The sequence below is a fragment of the Barbus barbus genome, assembly GCF_936440315.1.
Source record: "Barbus barbus genome assembly, chromosome: 21".
NCBI classification, from domain to species: Eukaryota; Metazoa; Chordata; class Actinopteri; order Cypriniformes; family Cyprinidae; genus Barbus; species Barbus barbus.
This window is the reverse complement of record NC_136749.1, coordinates 10,415,890-10,435,617: the sequence shown is the minus strand read 5'-3', so window position 1 is coordinate 10,435,617 and position 19,728 is coordinate 10,415,890. Positions and strand designations below refer to the sequence as shown.

At 42.9% G+C, this 19,728-nt stretch overlaps 2 protein-coding genes across 3 annotated transcripts in view; both read left to right on the top strand.

The window, feature by feature from the left end:
• The window catches only part of LOC306887905 (uncharacterized protein), a 51,871-nt gene extending 47,107 nt beyond the window's left edge, over window positions 1-4,764 (top strand). For both annotated transcript variants that reach the window (XM_079445929.1, XM_079445928.1), the window contains one exon: window positions 733-4,764. In XM_079445929.1, the coding sequence (XP_079302055.1) occupies window positions 733-922 (190 nt within the window). In that variant the 3' untranslated portion in view covers window positions 923-4,764. The remainder of the gene's footprint in view (window positions 1-732) is intronic.
• A 12,440-nt stretch (window positions 4,765-17,204) lies between these two features.
• Window positions 17,205-19,167, top strand: LOC306887341 (mpv17-like protein). Its single transcript, XM_079444997.1, has 6 exons — window positions 17,205-17,309; window positions 17,517-17,657; window positions 17,974-18,474; window positions 18,607-18,677; window positions 18,797-18,826; window positions 18,921-19,167. Exons 3-6 carry the CDS (start codon window positions 17,982-17,984, stop codon window positions 19,038-19,040), a joined length of 714 nt encoding a protein of 237 aa, XP_079301123.1. The 5' UTR covers window positions 17,205-17,309; window positions 17,517-17,657; window positions 17,974-17,981; the 3' UTR covers window positions 19,041-19,167.
• The last annotated feature ends 561 nt before the right edge of the window (window positions 19,168-19,728 follow it).

Below are 19,728 nucleotides of genomic sequence, written 5' to 3'. Positions count from 1 at the left end.
TTCCTGTTTATAGATGGTGATGAATCACAGACTCTCTCTTCCACCAATCATGGACTCAGTTTCACTCTTTCCGCTTCCTCTTTTTTCCTTTCTTTCTTTCAGTTCATAAACAGTGACCCCAAAAAGTATTTGGACACTTAAGTCACAACTCAAAATGTATATATCTTTGTATTAGGCAAAAAATACCAATGCAAGTTGTTTTTTATTGTTTTGTTTTGTTTATAGGACAAAATGTGTTAAAGCAAAACATCTGACAAAAACGTTATTACACAGTATTTTGGCTTGCGTTTCTTTTGTTTGTTTCATTTTGTTTTGCTTGTTTTGTTTATTGGACAAAACATCTTTTGGCTTGTGTTGTTTTTTTCGTGTTTTAAACAGTATTTTTAGCTTTTGTTTTGTTTATAGGACAATTGTTTTAAAGCAAAACGTTTTTGACAAAAAAAAACATTATTACACTATTGTATTGTATTAAAACACACTTGTTTTTTTTTGTTTTGTTTATATGATAAAACATTTATAGGGAAACATTTGACAAAAAAAATTGTACACTGTAAAAAATATTGTCAAATAACTTCTGATCTAAACAGCTATAGTGTGAGAATGTCTAGAAAAGTCTAAACTTGCTTTGAAATTTTGTGTCTAATGCATAATATGTTTTGGGGACACTGCATATGTATATTATATTTTGTGCATGAATTGCAGTTTATTCTCTATTCTGTGTTTCTGTCTCAGGCGAGCTCCGCTCCCTATCTCCATGCGTGCTGGCCGCAGGGCTCTGGTGGATGACCTTTCTCAGGAGAACTCTGATTCTGAGGATCCAGGTGCTTCTCCCACCCCGTCTAGCGGCCCGCCGGGTACCCCCACATCCTCAGACAATGCCCTGGGCCCCCCTCCTCCATACAGCCTTACAGACGCTGAATAAGAAGGGGAGCGTGTGATAGATGGACAGTTTTACTGGTTTAACTTACATAGCTTTTGCCATCGTACGCATAACAGAACATCCATGCTGTCACACATAACTTGAAACTAGTTAATGTGATTTATTGATTTTAAATGAACAGATTAGCATGCAAGATGGAGAAAGACTGATGCAGTACTCTTATAGTACTCTTTAAACCAAGCAAGCAGTGTAAAAGACTGCAACATTTCCCAGCATTCCTTGGGAAATACAAGTACTGAATATCGGTGCAGTATATCAGGCTTGTTGTGACAAAATTATGACGGCCATCTCAAGCAGCTCTCTCTCAATCAATCAAAAGCCATGTGTTTAGGAGAAATTTGCATGTTGATGGCAATCAAAGGCCATCAGGTATTGCACAGATGATCCACGATCAGGCTAAAATGCATTATCTGTGCTTGCACAAGCCATCAAACCCTCAAAGCACTGAGAAACTTTCTCTCTCTCACTCCTAAAATAATGTAATGTTTTAAGAAATTGAGAGTTGAACAGGATCAAGGATGTCTCTGTGGTATTTTAGAATATCTCTGTGTTTAAATTTTAAAAGTGATAGTTCTACTTCAGATAAATAGACAACAATGCTTTTTGTTATACATAATTAGGCAGAGATGACGATTATGGAAGCCCATTTCCACCCCAGTAAAGAAAAAAAAAAGGTAATTGCAACTTTATATGTCACTATCGTAATTTTGATTCTTGTAATTGTGACTTCATATCTCACAAATGCAACTTTCTTTCTCAATATTGTGACTGTATATGTAGCAATTGCAAGTTTGTTTCTCTCAATTGCGACTTTATAACTCTCAAAATGTGACTATATCTCACTGTGTGATTTCGCAATTGCAACTTTACAGCTTGCAGTTGCAAGTTTGTTTCCACTAATTGTAAGCTTTGTAACTTAAAATTTGACCTAATGTCTTTCAGTATGACTTTATGGGCCAGATTTACTAAACATGGCAAATTAGCGTTAGAGCGCAATTCCATATAAGCGCCGATGGAAGGGGAAAATTCTGCGGGTGATTTACTGACAAGGTGCACATTAAAGAACACCGGCGCAACATCTCATTTACATTATGACCAGCGCAATCTACCAAGAGCAGCTCAAATTACCGCCTGCTTCAAGACATGCTTTTTTGGGCGTAATATAGTGGCGCAAATACCAGTGAATTTACAAGCGTTGCGTGATTCTTTTAAATACTTACCTTCCATAAATTTACCGATTGAAAGGGAAACTCCTACAAATGCATTTTAAATAAGCTGAGTTGCAAAAATAACTGTGTCCACGTCTTTTCAGCGCAAATTTCCCACTGCGTGTCTTCCTGACAGTAGTTTTTTGACGCTAAATGAGGGTTTGCGCTGGCAGGAGCTGATAGTAAATCTAGCCCTATATCTCATAATTGTGACATTTTATCTCACAGTGTGACTTTATTTCTTATTTGAAACTTTGTCAGAGTTATCTTTTTTAGTTTTTACTCTGAGGTAAAAAGGGGCTTCCATAGATGGCAATTTACACGCACAAAGCTATGATTGTATAAAACAAAGTGAGAAAGAGAAAAAAGCTTTTCTATTAAATTAATATGCTACAAATTTGAGCTGTCCATTATAGCTTTTACATCTTAGCCATAACCTGACCATAAGAAAAAAAAAGGAGGATACAGAAAATAAAATAAAAAAATACATAAAAGATCAAACAGATACTGGACTAATAGCAGAAAACTAAAGAAAAGCAGCCAAAGCTGACAGATTTCACCTCCATGTAGATTTAACAATAACGATTCTGTGATCTCATTCAAACTTTAGTATTCAGTTCAACTCCCTATTAAGTTCAGGGTATCTGTGCTGCAGATCGAACCCTATTAGATACTGTGCGTAGATAGTTAGGTAGCTCTAAAGGGATGCTTTTGTTAGTAGTGACATAGATAGGTAGTTAGGATTTCTTAATTTATGTCTTAACACATCGGCTCCAGTTTCAGACTACTGGCGTGTTGTAATTTTTATCAAGTAAGATGTTTATTCCAGTATGCAGTCTATTTATTTTGTTTTGTATTGATTTTTTGTCTGCACATAGACATGTCATGGTTGTTGTATAGTTTGCAATCTTAAGTGAAAACAAGATGAAATGAAAGAGAATTTGAGGGTAAGGATGGGTTTACACTAAGCAGGGTATCAGTCAGTAACACTGGACAGAATAAAAATACATTTTCACTAAATAAGCTGCAGTGGACCTCAAAGAATAGAACACATCAAACTCAAATAACACATCCGTCAATATGGTTTTGACACTGGGCAAGAATGAGAAGTCTGTTATCAGGAGTTTCTAAGTCATGGTGTGAACTTGGAAGATATAAAGATATAATATCTTGCCTGTTTTTCCATGGGGCTGAAGGCTGCTAGTTATTACTTATCTCATTATATCAATGTCATTTTTTTTTTTTTATCAAAAGGACATATTGTATTTTTGTTTGTTTGTTCATTTTTGAATGTGGTAAATATTTATGGATCAAAGCGTTCGTTACACCCAATCTGGGGCATATGGATGACTAAAGGGACATTAGTATAGCTATATGCATGTCAACAGTGCCTGTAGTATCTAATACAAAACGGAGAAAATCAGTGAAATAATAAGAACGAGGTCTGGAATTTGATAAATAAATTGCAATATTAGGTCTCCCTGAACAGCAATCTGACTCTCATAGATACTTTTTAGATTACAGTAGTTCATTGGTTCTGAAATGGAATTTTTAAATTGATGAATTCATGACAAATGAGTTTCCTTAACCTTCATTATATATTGTCATTCATAGATATTGTATGGTGATGAGCATTTTAATACACTGTTCCTGACTTACACACGCTAGTTTTTCAAGTGATAAGAGTGTTAAACTGTGAATAATAATTGTGTGTCACCATTAAGTATTAGAGCATATTTAAGATCTGTTCAGCCTGTGAAATTACAATTTGATTCCCTGATACACTGAAGAGTTTATTACACTGTTATTACCACAGTTATTACTACCTGTGTGGTTCCGCAACAGTATCTGTCCTGTAAATCGGTAAGCAGGGTTTTCGTATTGGATTATCTCTGTAGGCAAAATGTCTGTAATAAGTTATATAGATCATTTTGATACTTGAATTTGCCCCAATAATGTTTCATTTAGTGTATTTTTAAATTCTGATCTCTAGAATCAAGATGGAATTGTATTCAGTTGTAAAATGTTGACTGAAAGGGAGGAAACCACGCTGTTAAGAAAAAAGGTAGAATCGCACACACAAGCCAAAAGACTCAAGCCTTGTACAACAGATTGTTTTTATTCTGCTTATTTGTCCATGTTCCTAAATTACATCTGCCTATAATCTGACTGATTGCATTTCAAGCAACTCAACATTGCTGCTAAAAATGCAGTTTGTCACTGACAAATGTACGAGTCGTTTTAATTGATTTTAGCGGACAGATTGCAGAGCTGTTCAAACTCAAAAAAACTATTTGGAGAGCATTCGAATTCGTTTTTCTCTGAATCCTAAATTCTTGTTTAATAAATGAGCCTTGTTATACTGAACCTGTACTTTATAATGCAGCTTTGAACCGGTGTGAGATGAGTGGACAATAGCAGAGATTATGTATGAAAAGGAATTAAAACTCCAGCGGAGATACATGTTGGAGATACAAGTGTTTCTGAAGAGGACTGTGTGCTTTTTTGCATTTGTGGAACTTGAATTTTTAACCATGTTGTTTATTTGATCTTTTGCTTTATTTTGCTATAATGATAAAATGAGACTGGGGTGAATTTTAATATACCATTGGTTTTGAAATCAGTGTGGTTTATTTTCACACTAACACACTATCGATTTACCATCAGCATAACGCCACTTAAAATTGCAATGAAGGAATGAAATACACTTAAAAACAAATATGATGCATTGTCAGTTTATTAAGCAAAAATAGAAATCACAGTTGAATTTGACAAATTATTAGACATTTAAAAACATGATTACATCTAACAATAAAATAAACTAATCCTAAATTAATCAATAAATCACTTATCAAATGAATAATAAATAGATATTTATAACTTAATTTTACATAAAGTAATAAATCACTGATAAATAGACATTTCAAATTGCAAAGTTTAATTCATGTTCATAATGTAACTTGAATGCAAAAATAAAACAATAACTTTTAAAGCACCTTTTTAAGCCTGTCCAACCATATTGGACCAAAGACAATGAAACACTGAACTGATGGCCAGTCCATCACAGGGCTCTTTAAATACAATCATTTTAAATTTGAAAAGTAAATTGATCCATCTAAATAATTGATATTTTTTGTATTATATTACAATACTCATACATCTTTTATTACAGAAAATATAGAATTTTTCACACCACAGACAAGAACATTTCACAGAAATTATCTTAAAATCACAAACGTGTAATAATCAAACATTCCCAGATTCAATGAAATTCACGAATACAGTTCATACAATTGCTGTCCACTGATCAATACTTTCCAAATGTATTATTCATGCTATTCACCGCTTCCTCTGCCACAATATTACTGAACAACCAATCATCATCTAGAGGCGGAATTGGAGTGGGGTGGAGCTTATGCAATGTGGCTGGGAAAGATCTAGCCACCCCCTCAAAGTTGTGACTGCCTCTGAATTTCGTGTAAAAACACGAGTCTTCTTCGTGATAACAAAAGCCTTCCAGGCAGCACGTTATCGGGCATTGGGGGCCTGATAAAGTCTGGTTGAGATTCTCAACCAGTACAAAGTTTTTGTCAACATTTCTGATATTAGTGCCTTGCGACATAATCTGATCTGGACTTGTATAGTTCTTGTATGAGCTTTTTAGAGGTTGTTGTTCCCAGTTATCATAAAGAATCCTTTTGGATTGCTCCAACTGTCTCTCAAATCCTGGGAACATGTGGTTGCTTGAAACATTACCATCCATGACAGAAAAATCTGTATCTAAATAACCATCCTCCTTTCCATTCGTCTTCATGCAAGGTTCAGACTGACCAAAACGGTCTTCTAGAATGTTATTGTGGTTCATAGCATAGTTTATTTGATCATGATGGAAAATACGTTTATGTGGCTCTTGACTACAGGGAACACTAGCAAAAAATTCATGACCCGTTTGGCCCAAATTGGACATGGAGTTGGTGGCCCCACCACCAGAACCTGTTAGGTTCTCTAGATCTGAATCCAGAGAGCTTGGAAACGCACATGTTTCCTGTAAACATCGTCCATCCTCTTCACTGTGATCCATCCACTCAGCCATTTTATCCAGATCTCCACGAGTACCAGAACAATCCAGTAGGTCAAGGTCGTCTACCACATCCATTTGGAGACTATCTATGATGGCGGCATCTTGCATTTGGTTCACATTGTACTCTGTATCTATGAGCATCTGGACCTCCAAATCACATGAATCCAAAGACAATAGTGAAATCACTGGAGAAGGAGGTGTCAGGTCTGGAACATCAACATCTGTGGGGAGCAACTTCACGTCATGGTACTCGGTGAGAGGTGGTTTCAAATGTGTTCTTGTTCTTTCAATGGACCCAAACCAGGAGGACATGCTGTCCTCTAGGAGACTGTTGTTCATTTGTGTCAAGCTTTCTAAATCAGTTGATGCTGGCTGCCTTTCAAAGCTGAAGCTGAAGTCAATGTCCTTCTCCACTGAGTTTGCAGGGTTGTTTTTCAAAGCTTTGCCATCTTTCTCAGTTCTCGGATTTGTTCCTCTACTATTGGAGAACTTGTAAGGTGAGAAACTTTTATCAGCTATATGGGTGTCCAAAAGACTGTCCAATGTCCAGAGGTCACACACATCCTCTTGTTGTTCAGGAAGCGCTTCGGTTTTGTCAGCACTTATAAAAGTATCAATACCTTAGAAAACAGAACGAGTACTCATTAAACTTATACCAAACCAGAACAAACAGGTTTTGAAAATAAAAAAAGTAAGGGTCTTTTACCTTTTTTTGAAGTTTTGTGTGATTGGTCTGTGACTTCTGTTACAATGTGAGATAGTCTGGGAGTTAGATGATCGGGGGGTTTATCAGTTGAAAATAAAGCAGACGCCAGCTGATGGTTCGCTGCCTCTATTTCAGCAAATTTTCTGTGTATAATTATTTAAAATATTTATTTATAATTATGTAATTATAAAATATTATATACATTTATAGAAATAATATATATTATACAAATATACAGGGGTCAGTTAGAGTTTCTTTAAAAAAAAGTAAATACATCCATTCAACAAGGCCACATTCAATGAATCAAAAATGACAGTAAAGACCTTTAAAAATATATATTTCAAAAATAAATGTTATTTTTTTAAACTTTCTGTTTATCAAAGAATCCTGTATTTTTAATATATATATATATATATATATATATATATATATATATATATTATTAAGTAGCTGTATTCAACATTGATAATACAAAGAAGCATTTCTTGAGCACCAAGTCAGCATATTAGAATAAATTCTGAAGGATAATGTGACACTGAAGACTGGAGTAATGGTGAAGAAAATTCAGCTTTGGGATCACAGGAATAAATGAAATTTTAAAATATATTAAAATAGAAAACATTTATTTAAAATTGTTATTTAAAAATCTCACAATATTTTTCTACTATATTTTTGATCAAATAAAAGCAGCCTCAGTGAGCATAAGCTTAAAACATTAAAAATGTACTGATCTTTGAACAATATGAATATATCCAGTATAACATACCTCTGTATCATGTTGTGCAGAAACCTGCGATGATTGACTTGACGTTTTAATGGCTTGTTTTTACGTGGTCTTTGCAAAGTCCTCATCATGTGACCAGCTGCTGAAGTCACAAAAGTAAAAAGATCACGGCCCCATGGCACTCCAGACTCCATTCCCGGTTCAAAGGTCAAAATACTGGATGGACGCATAACTTTGGAAATACAATGAGGATAAAATATAAGCAAGACCGAGAGATAAAAGGAAATCATATTCAACATCAGATTCAGTAACTTTTCTAAATAGTCAAAGACTGTCAAAATAGCTCATGCTCAGTATTTCATCACTTTGTTTGGCAGTCATGTACCACAAAAACTAAATGATTTAGATCTAGAACTAGAAGATTTAGATTTCTAAAACCTGACGGTAACCAAATTAAATCTTTCTATATGAAAGCCCAACTTACCTTGTGTTACTCAGTAAGAATCCACTTTGAAATGAAGCACAGAGAAAAGCAAAAGGCTTTGCACAGGTCATGTACCCTGACTGACCAAGATACAGAGAGAGAGAGAGAGAGAGAGAGAGAGAGCGAATGATGAGGGGAGGGTGGCATCGATTCATTGATGCCACAGAATGAGCGCTTCTTTGTCTGCTTAGATAAAGGATGGCAAGACAGCACCATTAAAGAGGACAGAGAAGCGCAGCAAAATGAAAAGAAAAGCAATTACCTAGAAGTCAACTGGTTTGGGCCATGTGCTCTTTAAGCATTGTCAAAAACAGCGCTTGTTAAGTGTTAGCAAACACAGCGCACCGGGTAAGCGCTTAACGTGCCTTTAATTGATCTCTTTAATCTCGGATCCTCATTAACACATTCTCCTTTCTGAGAGCTCTGCTGGTTGCCACAGACAAATTGCCTTCACTTTTCAGCCCTCAGACAAAATGTTGTTTTTACATATCTATGGGGGCGTTCAACATAATGGAACGAGGTCCAGAGGACAGGAAATATGACATGATTCAGAGCAGCAGATACATATTCATTTTAACTGTGCATGCTTAATTTATAACTCCAAAGAAAATGAAATATTCTATATCCACATATAGCATTTATATTTTAAATTAGATTTCATTTTTAAAGTGATAGTTCATTTAAAATTAAAGAATTCTGCTGTAATGTATGTATGTTCTCTGTTGGACAGTTGTTAATAGACAAATTAAACTAGTTCCAAATATGTCCATAAGGAAAAATGGGATAGTTTACCCCTATAAATTAGAATTGTGTCATCATTTACTCACCATTATGTTCCAAACCTGTTTGGAAGAGACGTTCCTTCTTCTGTGGAAATTTTTTTTTTTGGAAAATTCATGAGAAGGACACCACAGTGTAGTAGAGTCCACTGAAGGAGAGTTGAAGAAGCCAAGTGCAACTTTATTAAACAAAAGTGATATCCAAAATACAAACAAATAAAGACTTGACTTGGCTTGGCTTAGCATGAACAGACTTGGCATAAACAAAAACAAGAACTCACCAACAGAGGTACAGGGACAATACTAAGCTACAAAATAAGACATGAAAACATGAACATGAAACAAAACCTAAAACAGGCCTGACAGATCCCTCCCTCTATGGGTGGCTCCAGAGGCCCAAACGTAACACCCACTCCAACCCAAACAACAAAAAGTCCAGGAGGGTGGACGACTTGAGGTGGCCCAGGGGTGGGATGGAGGGCCAGGCCCATGAAGCGGAACCGGACCTGGATCATTACATGGACCGTCAAACAATGGGCAAGACAATGGGTCATGGAGCAATGGTGGGTCTGGACCCTGGAGCAAGGGCAGGTCTAAACTATGGAGCAGAGGTGGGCCTGGACCGTGGAGCAGTGGCAGGCAGTGGGACAGTGGAGGAACTGGGCCATAGAGCAGTGATAGTCTGTGAAACATTGGAGGGCCTGGGCCATGAAGCAGTTGCAGACAGTGGAAGGAGGACTTGGCCCATGGAGCAGTGGCAGAGCAGGGAGCCAAGGCAGAGCCGAAGACAACCACAGCAGATCAGGGAGCCCTGGCGGAGCAAGCAGAGCAGGAAGGCAGGGTGGTGTCAGCAGATCAGGAATCCATGGTGGAGAAGAGACGTGGATAGACCACTTGACTGTGATAGAGCAGGCAGAGAGTTCTTGAATGGCCTCCTTGGCCATGACAGGAAAGGCTGTGAGTTCGTGAACGGCCTCCATGGCTGTGACAAGGCAGACAGGGAGTTTGTGAACGGCCTCCTTGGCCGTGTCAGGACAGTCTGTGAGTTTGTGAACAGCCTCCTTGGCCATGACAAGGCAGACAGTGAGTTTTTCAACAGCCTCCATGGTCATTACAGGAGGTTCTGCAGCGGAAGCTGCCACCTCTGGAGGTTCTGCAGCAGACGCCACCACCTCTGGAGGCACTGGAGCAGATTCATGAAATGAGAGGCCTCTGGGGCAGATTCTTGGACAGGAGAGGCCTCTGGGACAGACTCATGGAGAGGAGAGACCTCCGAGGCAGATTTTTGGACAGGAGAGGCCTCTGGGACAGACTCATGGACAGGAGAGGGCTCTGGGACAGACTCATGGAGAGGAAAGGCCTCTGAAGCAGATTCTTGGACAGGGGAGGCCTCGGAAGCAGATTCTTGGACAGGAGAGGCCTCGGAAGCAGATTCTTGGACAGGAGAGGCCTCTGGGATAGACTCACGGAGAGGAGAGGCCTCCGAGGCAGATTCTTGGACAGGAGAGGCCTCTGGGACAGACTCGTGGACAGGAGAGGCCTCTGGGACAGACTCGTGGACAGGAGAGGCCTCTGGGACAGACTCGTGGACAGGAGAGGCCTCTAGGAAAGACTCGTGGACAGGAGAGGCCTCTGGAGCAGACTTGTGGACAGGAGAGGCCTCTGGGACAGGCTTACGGAGAGGCCTCTGGGACAGGCTTACGGAGAGGCCTCTGGGACAGGCTCATGGACAGGAGAGGCCTCTGAGGCAGATTCTTGGACAGCAGAGGCCTCTGGGACAGACTCGTGGACAGGAGAGGCCTCTAGGAAAGACTCGTGGACAGGAGAGGCCTCTGGAGCAGACTCATGGACAGGAGAGTCCTCTGGAGCAGACTCATGGACAGGAGAGGCCTCTGGGACAGACTCATGGACAGGAGAGGCCTCTGGGACAGACTCATAGAGAGGAGAGGCCTCTGGGACAGACTCATGGAGAGGAGAGACCTCCGAGGCAGATTTTTGGACAGGAGAGGCCTCTGGGACAGACTCATGGACAGGAGAGGGCTCTGGGACAGACTCATGGAGAGGAAAGGCCTCTGAAGCAGATTCTTGGACAGGAGAGGCCTCGGAAGCAGATTCTTGGACAGGAGAGGCCTCTGGGATAGACTCACGGAGAGGAGAGGCCTCCGAGGCAGATTCTTGGACAGGAGAGGCCTCTGGGACAGACTCGTGGACAGGAGAGGCCTCTGGGACAGACTCGTGGACAGGAGAGGCCTCTAGGAAAGACTCGTGGACAGGAGAGGCCTCTGGGACAGGCTTACGGAGAGGAGAGGCCTCTGGGACAGGCTCATGGACAGGAGAGGCCTCTGGAGCAGACTCATGGACAGGAGAGGCCTCTGGGACAGACTCATGGACAGGAGAGGCCTCCGAGGCAGATTTTTGGACAGGAGAGGCCTCTAGGAAAGACTCGTGGACAGGAGAGGCCTCTGGAGCAGACTTGTGGACAGGAGAGGCCTCTGGGACAGGCTTACGGAGAGGCCTCTGGGACAGGCTTACGGAGAGGAGAGGCCTCTGGGACAGGCTCATGGACAGGAGAGGCCTCTGAGGCAGATTCTTGGACAGGAGAGGCCTCTGGGACAGACTCGTGGACAGGAGAGGCCTCTAGGAAAGACTCGTGGACAGGAGAGGCCTCTGGAGCAGACTTGTGGACAGGAGAGGCCTCTGGAGCAGACTCGTGGACAGGAGAGGCCTCTGAGGCAGACTTGTGGAAAGGAGAGGCCTCTGGGACAGACTCGTGGAGAGGAGAGGCCTCCGAAGCAGATTCTAGGACAGGAGAGGCCTCCGAAGCAGATTCTTGGACAGGAGAGGCCTCTGGGATAGACTCATGGAGAGGAGAGGCCTCTGAGGCAGACTTGTGGAAAGGAGAGGCCTCTGAGGCAGTCTCGTGGACTTGGATAACAGAGTAGTAATAGTCCAAACGCACAGGATGGCTACCTCCATAACAGGATACACCGAGGATAGGGGAACAGTCTCTGTCATAGCCAGTGCTGAGACCCTGGGGATACCAGCTCCTCGCACTGGCATCAAAGGTGGGTCCATTACACTGGCAATCAGTCCTGGCCCAAGCATCAGACTAGTACCCAAGAGCTTGGGTACTATAGCCCCCCCAAAAAAATATTCTTAGGGGAAACTTGCATGGCATCCACAGCATGACAAGGCTCTAGTGTGGCAGCCATCTTTACTGTAGGCTCTGACATGGCAGTCATGATGAGTCGAGAATCAGGAGTAGCAGCCGTGACATGATGAGGTTCTGACATGACGGCCATGACGTGGTGAGGCTCAGGCGTGGCGGCCATCTTGGCCGAGGACTCCGGCGTGGCGGTCATCTTAGCTAGGGACTCAGGTGTGGCAGCCATCTTTCAAAGAGACTCTTGTGTGGCCGACATGACGTGAACAGGCCCTGGCTTGGCAGGTATGACGTGAGGAGGCTCTGGCTTGGCAGGTATGACGTGAGCAGGCTCTGGTTTGGCAGGCATGACGTGAGCAGGCTCTACTGCAGAATTGCAAGGCTCCTCATCAGCCATCCCAACAGTAAATGCAGAGCCACTCAACCGGAATGCATATTGCTGTAGTGACCAGTGGGGGTTTGTGGTAGGATTAAACATGATAGTTCTTTTGTTAATCTGAAATGAAAAATGTCCTTAAGAGCAATGTCATTGAAACCCACCTGGTCACAAAGTTCACAAAAGTCTGCCACATAGTCCTCAATGGCCCAGATGCCTTGTCGAAGGCGCAATAAACAAGCTGCTGGGTTCATAGTTAGGGTCGAGTATTCTGTAATGAGAGTCCACTGAAGGCGAGTGGAGGAGCCAAGTTCAGCTTTATTAAACAAAATTATATCTAAAAAAAAAAAAAAAAAGACTCGACTCGGCTCTGCTCGGCTCGGCATGGTATGGCATGGCATGGCATGGCATGAACAGACTTGGCATAAACAAGAACTCACCAACAGAGGCACAGAGACAATACTCGACAAAGGACATAGGCAACATGATGGCTACTTAAATCAAACAAAGCAGGTCACATGACAAGAACCAACCAATGAGAGACGAGACACATGACTAAGACAACCAATGAGAACATGACACATGAACCAAAGAACCAATAGCAGGATAACGTGAGGGCAAGGGAATCATATGACTGGACAGGAACATGACTAAACTACAAAATAAGACATGAAAACATGAAAATGAAACAAAACCCAAAACAGGCGTGGCAGTAGTTTTAATCACATCTAAAATTATGTATCATGTTTGATAGCATTTAGTTGTGGAAACACTATACACACAATTAAACAATATTTTCACATCTGCATAATTTGACATAAAAAATGCATAATAATAGCATATATTACTATTATCTTAATTTCCTTGATTTTCCTGTTTCCTTCACACAAAATACCTTCATATAATGAAAAAAGAAAAGTCACAAAGGTAATTCTGTTAATTTTAATAAAGATGAACACCTATAACATAATAGTCTAAGAAACACCAAGCTCAATGTTATTTTTAATTAAATACTATATACACTATATTGCCAAAAGTATTGGGTCACCCCCTTCTAATGAACAGGTTTGACTACTTTAGTCATTTCCATGAGTACAAATCTTAATGTTTAAGCATATAATGATATTCTAGGGAATTGTGTGCTTCTAATTTTATTGCAACAGTTTGGATAGGGCCCTTTTCTATTCTAACATGACAGTGCCTCTGTGTATAAGGCAAGGTTAAATAATAAATGATTGATTCAGTCAGTGTGGAAGAACTTGACTGGTCTGCAGAAAGCAAAGTCCTGATCCCAGCTGAATGTTACAACTCTGCCCGGGAGCACGGAGACACGGAGACGAGGAATTCACAAACACGAGAATCTTTAATCCAACTAGGAGCATGGGAGGCACAGGAAACACATCACGGACAGGGAAGACAATTCAATGACCGACAAAACTAACTGAAAGGACTGGGGCTTATAAACACAGGATAACGAGGGACCTAAGGAGACACACCTGGGATCAAATTAACAATTAACATGAGGGAGAAACTGGGTCACAGAACACATGGGGAGCAAAACACAACAAAAACAGGTCCAAGATCCTGACATATCGCCCCCCTCCCGGAAGGTGCGTCCTCGCACCATAGAAACATCCAAAGGGGAGGGGCGGGTGGGAACTTGGGAGGCGGCTCAGGAGGAGGGCGGATACCCGGGAGGGGGCCGGCAGACAGAGACCAAGGCGGTGACGAAGGAGGGAGGAGCCAGGGAAGAGACAGGAGGGACCCGGAGCAGGAGGCGCTCAGCTGGACCCAGGCCACAGCCGTGAAAATGGCCCAAGGTGGAGCCGACGGAGGGAGGAGCCATGGAGGAGGGATGGCCGCCGACTCCAGGGGGCCGACCAACGGCGGCGGAGCAGGTGGTGGAGGAGCCCGAGGCGGAGACGGAGAGCCAACGAGCCAGGGTGATGCCGAGGATCCGGGGGGACAGGGTGGAGCCGAGGGCTCTGGTGACCGAGGTGGAGGCGGAGACCCGGAGATCCGCGGCGGAGCCGGAGCGACTGAGGACCAAGGTGGAGCTGGAGGGAGGAAGGAGCCCAACGGAGCCGGTGGGACGGAGCGACGAGGCGCAGCCAGAGGAGAGGAGTCCAGAGGCGATGGCGGGTCGGCGCCCGACCAAGGCGGAGCCGGAGGGACGAGGGAGCCCGGTGGAGCTGGTGGATCGAGGAGTGACGGTGGAGGCGAGGGAGCTAGGAGCCAAGGTGGAGCCACTGGGTCTACGGACCGAGGCAGAGTCCGGGCCTCGGAGGCTGGAGGCGGAGGTAAGGGATACTCCAGCCCCGGCAACGCTGGAGGATGGCAGACCCACGGGGCTCGCACCGTACCGATAGAGGGCTGAGGGCGAGCGGGGGGGCTGCCAGACGACAGCGGTGGAGGAGGCAGGAGTGGGTGGGAGGGTGGGGATCTTCGAGGAGCAGGCACTGGAGGGCACGTGCGTGGAGCCGGCACTGGAGGGCACGTGCGTGGAGCCGGCACTGGAGGGCACGTGCGTGGAGCCGGCACTGGAGGGCGCTCTGGAAGCGCGGACACTTGGGGGCGCTCGGGAAGAGCTGAGCTGGACGGGACCAGTGGAGACGCAGGAGAGCTGGGCGGGACCAGCGGGAACTCAGGAGGGCTGGACGGAACCAGCGGGAACTCAGGAGGGCTGGACGGAACCAGCGGGAACTCAGGAGGGCTGGACGGAACCAGCGGGACTTCAGGACGGCTGGGCGGAACCAGCGGGACTTCAGGACGGCTGGGCGGAACCAGCGGGACTTCAGGACGGCTGGGCGGGACCAGCGGGAACTCAGGTGGGCTGGACGGGACCAGCGGGAACTCAGGTGGGCTGGACGGGACCAGCGGGAACTCAGGTGGGCTGGACGGGACCAGCGGGAACTCAGGACGGCTGGACGGGACCAGCGGGAATTCAGGACGGCTGGACGGGACCAGCGGGACTTCAGGACGGCTGGGCGGAACCAGCGGGACTTCAGGACGGCTGGGCGGAACCAGCGGGAACTCAGGAGGGCTGGAGGGAGCCGGCACGGGAAAGTCGGACGCCCCCTCTCTGTCCAGCAGTCCCAGATTTCTCCTCAGCTCACCCTCAGCCGCGGTGCAGGGGGCGGAGCTCCACTCCGCGCTCACACCGTCCACGGCTTGCTCCCTCGTGATGAACACTGACGCCGGCTCTCGCACCTGGTCTGACGGGTTGGGCTCTACTTCCGGGACGATCATCCGCTCAGTCGCTCGGCTTCGCGCTGGCTCGCAGATCGCGGCGGGAAATGGCTCTCCGTCATCGGTGGGCTCGGGCTGGTGCTCCGCACCGTGGGGAGATGGTGGGCTGGGCTCTGGGTCTGGAGTGGTTCTGGCGAGATCATCCTCTGAGGAGACTGTGAGAGGCGATCCGTTTCTCACCAGAATCCACTCCACAAAAGCGGCGAAATCCTCTCGAGGACCATCTTCGGACGACAGCGCTCTGCACGCGGTGTTCAGGCTTCCATAATAGAAAGAGCAGAGCACGTCGTCCGGGTAGCTGGTGGCGTTAGCTAACAAGAGGAACAGTCTTGTATGGTCCTCGAGAGATCGGTCCCCCTGCTCCAGCAGGAGGAGGAGGAATTCGGGCCAGACATAGGGATCCATGGGTCACAACGGAAAGAAAAACACTGGGTAAGACGGAAAACAAAACGGAAGGTAAAAGTAGAGGTATCTGTTTTAGGTCGGTCGTTCTGTTACAACTCTGCCCGGGAGCACGGAGACACGGAGACCAGGAGACGAGGAATTCACAAACACGAGAATCTTTAATCCAACTAGGAGCATGGGAGGCACAGGAAACACATCACGGACAGGGAAGACAATTCAACGACCGACAAAACTAACTGAAAGGACTGGGGCTTATAAACACAGGATAACGAGGGACCTAAGGAGACACACCTGGGATCAAATTAACAATTAACATGAGGGAGAAACTGGGTCACAGAACACATGGGGAGCAAAACACAACAAAAACAGGTCCAAGATCCTGACACTGAACACCTCTGGTGTGACTTTAAATGCAGACCTTGAGCCAAAAACACATCACCAAACACCAATGATTTGTACATACACTATATGGACAAAAGTATTGGGACACCCCCTTCTTTAGAACAGAAGAAGGCACTTCCAAAACTGTGGCAACAAAAATGGAAGCATAATTTATGTATTTAAAAACTGTATTTCCACCTCTGTTGCAACAGTTTTGAAAGTGTCTAAAATGACTGAACCCATGTACAAGTCATTGGTGTTTGGTGATGAGTTTTTGGCTCATGGTCTGCATTTAAAGTCACACCAGAGGTGTTCAGCTGGGATCAGGACTTTGCTTTCTGCAGACCAGTCAAGTTCTTCCACACTGACTGAATCAATCATGTCTTTTTGAACCTTGCCTTATACACAGAGGCACTGTCATGTTAGACTAGAAAATTGTATTGCAGTTAGTTAACAAGGCAGCATTTCTATTATTTACATTTTTTTGTTGTTTTTCCTCTAATGCATTTCTGCTTTATTTGAAATAATAAACAATTTTCAGTAGTTTTAGTTAACAGCACCCAGATGTTAAATTGGTAAGCATCTTGTTTGAATGTTGTTATATTAATCATTATTGGTCCATTATCATTCAGCACTATGGTAACATTTGCAGTGGTCTGTGGACAGGAGATTCTTCACTATATTTAGTACAACTACACACACACACACACACATGTCCCTGCTGTCATTGCAGCTCATGTTCTCTCTCTCGGTTTTAAAGAACCTCAGCTTTCAGCCTGGTGTTACAATGTCCTTCTCTCAAGTTTAACATTGGTGAGCTTCATATTTCATATTGTGCATCTTATTTCTGCATTTAATTTTGTATGATTATCATGAATTAACAGAAAATTGTATACCGATTATTAGCTTAATGCCTTTTCCTTTTCTAACTTACATTCCCTGGTTCTCACCATGTGTTCTTTTCTCACAATCTTTGACTGACTGATAAATGTTATCATCAACACTCATTCTTGTTACTAGAACTTTGTACCACAGAACAAACAGGTCCGATTGGTCTATGTTTGACCAACCAGCCTGCTTGGTTTACAAGAATTAGTCAGAGGGATCCAACAAAGTGAACCTTGTGATTTGTCATTCATTCTGAAACAGGACAGCTACATGGTGAGTTACTGTAAGCAGTGTGTTTATGCACTCTTAAAAACCATTACAAATCTATCTATCTATCTATCTATCTATCTATCTATCTATCTATCTATCTATCTATCTATCTATCTATCTATCTATCTATCTATCTATCTATCTATCTATCTATCTATCTGTCTGTCTGTCTGTCTGTCTGTCTGTCTGTCTGTCTGTCTATCTATCATTGTTAGTTGTAAACATAAAAAAAACTTAGATTAAGATTAAATGATTTTTAGATCAGGCCAAACCAATGTGCAAATTTCAGTGTAATAAAATATTTATCATCGTTGTTTAGTGGTCATCATGAGCAGAGCATGGGTTTTGTTTAAATCCCATCCATACATCTCCAATGTGGTGGGATACACAACGCTTTTTGCCACAGCAGACCTCATTCAGCAAAGCATGATGGGAAAATCTCAGGACAAAGTTACAGTTCACAAACTGGATCGAGTGGGACAAGATACCTCCAACACTTTCATTGAGGAATTTACTGTGGCTGGAGAAGCCAAGACAAATGATGATAACAAAATAAGGGACACAGAAGGAAATGAAAAAGCTTTGGAAATAAATAAAACATCAGCTCCAGTACAACATGCTCCACAGCTTCACAGCATCAACTGGGCCCAGACTGCTCGGGTGGCACTGGTTGGGTTCTGCTTTCATGCCAACTTCAATTACCATTGGCTCCGTGGACTGGAGAGGATGTTTCCAGGAGGAGGGATCAGAAGAGTGTCACTTAAAGTGTTTCTGGACCAGCTATTTGCAGCTCCTATGACAATAAGTGCTTTCTACATTGGTGAGAACCAGGGGTTTTTCGTCATACTTCCACTTCTACCTACATAATTAAACGAAATCAATGCATAAATATATGTGCATATGAATTCATAGTTGGAAATGTTTTACTAAAGCATTTATTACACTTCTAAAGGGCTGAGCACATTGGAGGGTGCAGAAGATCCCCTTGAAGACTGGAGAACTAAATTTTGGACCTCTTATAAGGTAACCACAAGGAGCACAGGAAGAACACAAGAACTATTCAACATAAATGTAAATATTTAAGGTTCAGGAGCAATTCTGACACACTGATTTATTTTGTTCTCTCTCTCTCTCTCCGGTAGACTGGAGTAGTGTATTGGTCAACAATGCAGGTACTATATTAGTCCATCCATTTGTTTACTTCTGTTCATCTGTTTCTAAGAGGTTTCCTAATTTTCTCCCTAAATTATATTCTTCATGTCTCAGGCTGTGAACTTCTCGCTGATCCCGCCGGTGACTCGTACTGTTTTTGTTGGAGGAGTCGCTCTCATCTGGACTGTCTTCTTGTGTAATTTCAAGCAACAGAAGAGTGACTTCCTGACTTAGGCTTTACTCTGCAGCTGCTTGGCTTTGAGTTTAGCCAAAACACAGAGTGGTCTTTAATCAACATGCAACATACAATGTATATATTCATGTTACATATAAGGGATGCAATAAATCTGGCTGATGTTTTAAACAACATGCAATCTGAGCAAATAATTTTGCTTGTTATATTGGACTGGATTACCCCGAAATGGTGGTAGCGAAAGATATTTACTTCCACACTGTGACAAAAATTAGAGTAAAACAGATTATCAAAAAAGAACAAATGAAGGGTGTGAACTTGGTTCTATGCGTCGGTTGTTGATTTTGATAGGCTATGTGGGCAGTACACAGATGAATCATTCACAAAAACATCTAAAACCAGAGTTTAGAAAATAGTTTGGGTGAATTTTAATTTCATGCTGATTTCATTTTATTCATGATGCATGCTTAGAATAGAGATTTGATAGATTTATTGAAATAAAACAATAGGAATTGGTTAGAATATATATGATGGGGGACCTACAATTATATTATTATTATTGCATTTATTAATTTACATAGCTTAGTTATTTATATAAAATATATAATATTTATTTTTCAGGGACAGTAGACATTAATTATACTATTTTTATTTTAAGAAAAAAAATACTGTGGCTTGTCTTTCAAAAGTCAATATTAGTTCAGTTTATTTCAGCTGCTTAAAAGTAAA

Coding starts and splice junctions, on each gene's coding strand:
- LOC306887341 (XM_079444997.1), top strand. CDS start 17,982: ATGAGCAGAGCATGGGTTTTGTTTAAATCCCATCCATACATCTCCAAT. Junction 18,678..18,796: donor AATTTTGGACCTCTTATAAG/GTAACCACAAGG, acceptor TCTCTCCGGTAG/ACTGGAGTAGTGTATTGGTC. Junction 18,827..18,920: donor TGTATTGGTCAACAATGCAG/GTACTATATTAG, acceptor TTCATGTCTCAG/GCTGTGAACTTCTCGCTGAT.